Source organism: Orycteropus afer, unplaced genomic scaffold (genome assembly GCF_000298275.1).
Source record: "Orycteropus afer afer isolate SDZICR_OR568_19922 unplaced genomic scaffold, OryAfe1.0 scaffold00378, whole genome shotgun sequence".
Lineage (NCBI taxonomy): Eukaryota > Metazoa > Chordata > Mammalia > Tubulidentata > Orycteropodidae > Orycteropus > Orycteropus afer.
In genome coordinates, this window is record NW_006921965.1 from 1,209,686 (window position 1) to 1,212,230 (window position 2,545).

At 40.5% G+C, this 2,545-nt stretch overlaps 1 protein-coding gene across 1 annotated transcript in view; it reads left to right on the forward strand.

Moving 5' to 3' along the window:
- Positions 1 to 2,545, forward strand: part of SPEF2 (sperm flagellar 2) — a 369,265-nt gene that overhangs the window by 212,289 nt on the left and 154,431 nt on the right. The window contains exon 16 of the mRNA XM_042782582.1: positions 211 to 359. Within this exon, the coding sequence (XP_042638516.1) occupies positions 211 to 359 (149 nt within the window). The remainder of the gene's footprint in view (positions 1 to 210; positions 360 to 2,545) is intronic.

Below are 2,545 nucleotides of genomic sequence, written 5' to 3' on the forward strand. Positions count from 1 at the left end.
ACACACACACACACACACACATATAGAATTGGTTAATTTGAGGGCTTTTGAGGATGAAGTGTTTGAGCTTGGATTTGGTAAAGCTGCCAATGGAACTTAAAATTAGTTAACATATTTTCTGAATCCATGACAATCATAGATGTATGCATATACCAGAATGTGGCCTTGTCAATCTACTTATCGAAGAATGCTTTAATGTGCATGTTTAAGGTTCTCCTAAAGGAAAATCACAAGGAGGGAAGCAACCAGTCAAGAAATCACCTGCCGACTCTATAGACACATCACCTCCTCCAGTAATAACATCATTGCTTAAGCCAGGATCTGAAGAATGGGTCTATGTGAATGAACCAATTCCTGAGGTATGGCACACATTAGTAGAATCCATTCTCTTTCCTGTTCATAGTAAATTTCACACCATTATTTGCAAGGACCAGAAGGCAGATCATAGCTGGTAATATATACACACATCAAAATAGCCAAGATAATTTTGTTAAAGACTACTCATTGAACCACGTGTCATACTTTCTCCTACTCACTTGAGTTTCTGAGTCATGTTAAAATTGAGGGAACAAATAGGTTCCGTGAGAATCAATTTTCCTCGAGGACAAGCAGAGATACAGTTTCCTGGAAGAGCCAGTTCCCCAGAACACATACCCAGCAAATTACAGCCCTCCATCCATGTTCTTATCCCCACATCATAATGCTTTTAAATGAAGTTTAACCTCTGATTTTTTAGAAATAGGAGAATTAAAAAAAAAAACAAAAAAAAAACCTAAAACTAAACCCACAGAAGACAGACAACTACTTTCAATGGTTAGTCTAGTGTAAGGCAAGGAACTCCCCAGGTGAGCCCTCAAAGTTCCATCTAGTTCTCTGTTGCTCTGATAATTGAAAAGCCCATTTAATGCCTAGGCAGGTCTGGTTGATTTAATAGAAAAGTACTTTTGGGGAAAAAAAAATCACACAGAACTATATCTTCCTTTAAAGTTTATAAAATACCCCATCCCTATCTTTTTCATGCCAGTCCCCCTTGATCTCTTAGGAGCTCAACACTGACCATCTGAGACCCAAAAGTGAATTTAGGCAATTGAGGTGTTGGCATTGCTCTTGAGCTTTCCTGGGGCATATGTCTTACCTCCTCCACTACATTCTAAACTCTGTGGGAGGGTAGGGACAACATGGAAAAATTAACTTTATTCAACACCGAACACAGTGCAGAGCATGTCCCTAATTAATTAATTAATTATCCATGAGGGTAATATTAGAACAGAAAATATTTAAAGATGAGCAAGTTAAATAGTTATGATGAATGAATACAAGTGACAATCTCAGCCAAAAAGAGACTACTCTTTCAAATAAATATACTGAAAAACTGTCACAAAAGCAGGATACAGAAGTGGTTATTGGCAATGAGATGAAATGGTATTACTTGGCAGGAGGTAAGGAGTGAAGGGCAAACAAATAACAAAATCTAATCCTTAATGCCAGCATTTGAAGCTCTTGAGAAAAATAAATCCATCAAGGACAAGAAGGAGATGAGTGAAAATAAGTAAATAAACATCACCACTAAGATATGGCACACTAGTTCTGAGGTAGATCATCTAGCAGTCAGGATCCCAGCAGAAAACAAGGTAATTTGAGGAGAGCTAAATAAAAGACTGTTGTTGTTGTTATATGCCATCGAGTCAGACCTGACTTATAGCGACCCCTCCTTGGGTTTCCACAGCAGTATCACTATGAAAGCAGATTGCCCAACCTTCCTTCTGAGGAGTGGCTGATGGATTTGAACCACCAGCCTTCTAGTTAGCAGTCAAGTGCCTTAGGCACTACGCTACTAGAATTCCTGAATAAAGGACTATACAAAGGTATTGTGCTGTGGTAGTTAAGGTTATGTGTCAACTTGGTTGAACCTGGTGCTGAGTGTCTGGGCAGCTGGTGGTAGTTATTCTCCATAATGAGACTGGCAATTAACTACATGGTGGAATCTGCCTCAAGCAGCTGAGTAGCTGCTTTAGGGATGTGGTCTGTTTTATGCATATAAGGAGAACCTTTGGAAATGGTCTACATTTTTTGCTTGAATCCTGCATGTAGCCAAGTAGTTATTCAGCAGCCTGCCATGCTCTGCCAATCTTGGGACTTTTAATGGACTTGAATCAATGGTCTGCCATGTGGGTTAGTAATATAAGGACTGTGCCTTTTTAGTTGTCAACCTTGGGTTTGTCAGCCTCAGCAGCTAACAGCTGCTTAAGTGAAGAAAGCCTCCAGCTCCAGAGGTCCCAGGAGCAAGAGGTAGAGCTGAAGCTCAAGGTCAAGGGGCTTTGTCCAGACCATAGAGCCTGGCACTCTGAACTTGGACTTCTAGCCTCCCAAACTGTAACTTTATTTAAATAAATAAATGTTTAAACTTTAATAAAGCCCCAGGCTTACAGGTGAGGAGAGACAACTCAGGGACGCCCGAAGTAGCAAGCAGGACGAGCAGGAGAAAGGGGATTAAAACCAGGAAGCCAGAGAGAAGAGCAGTCAGCCGAAGGGATTAGGTGAGGAG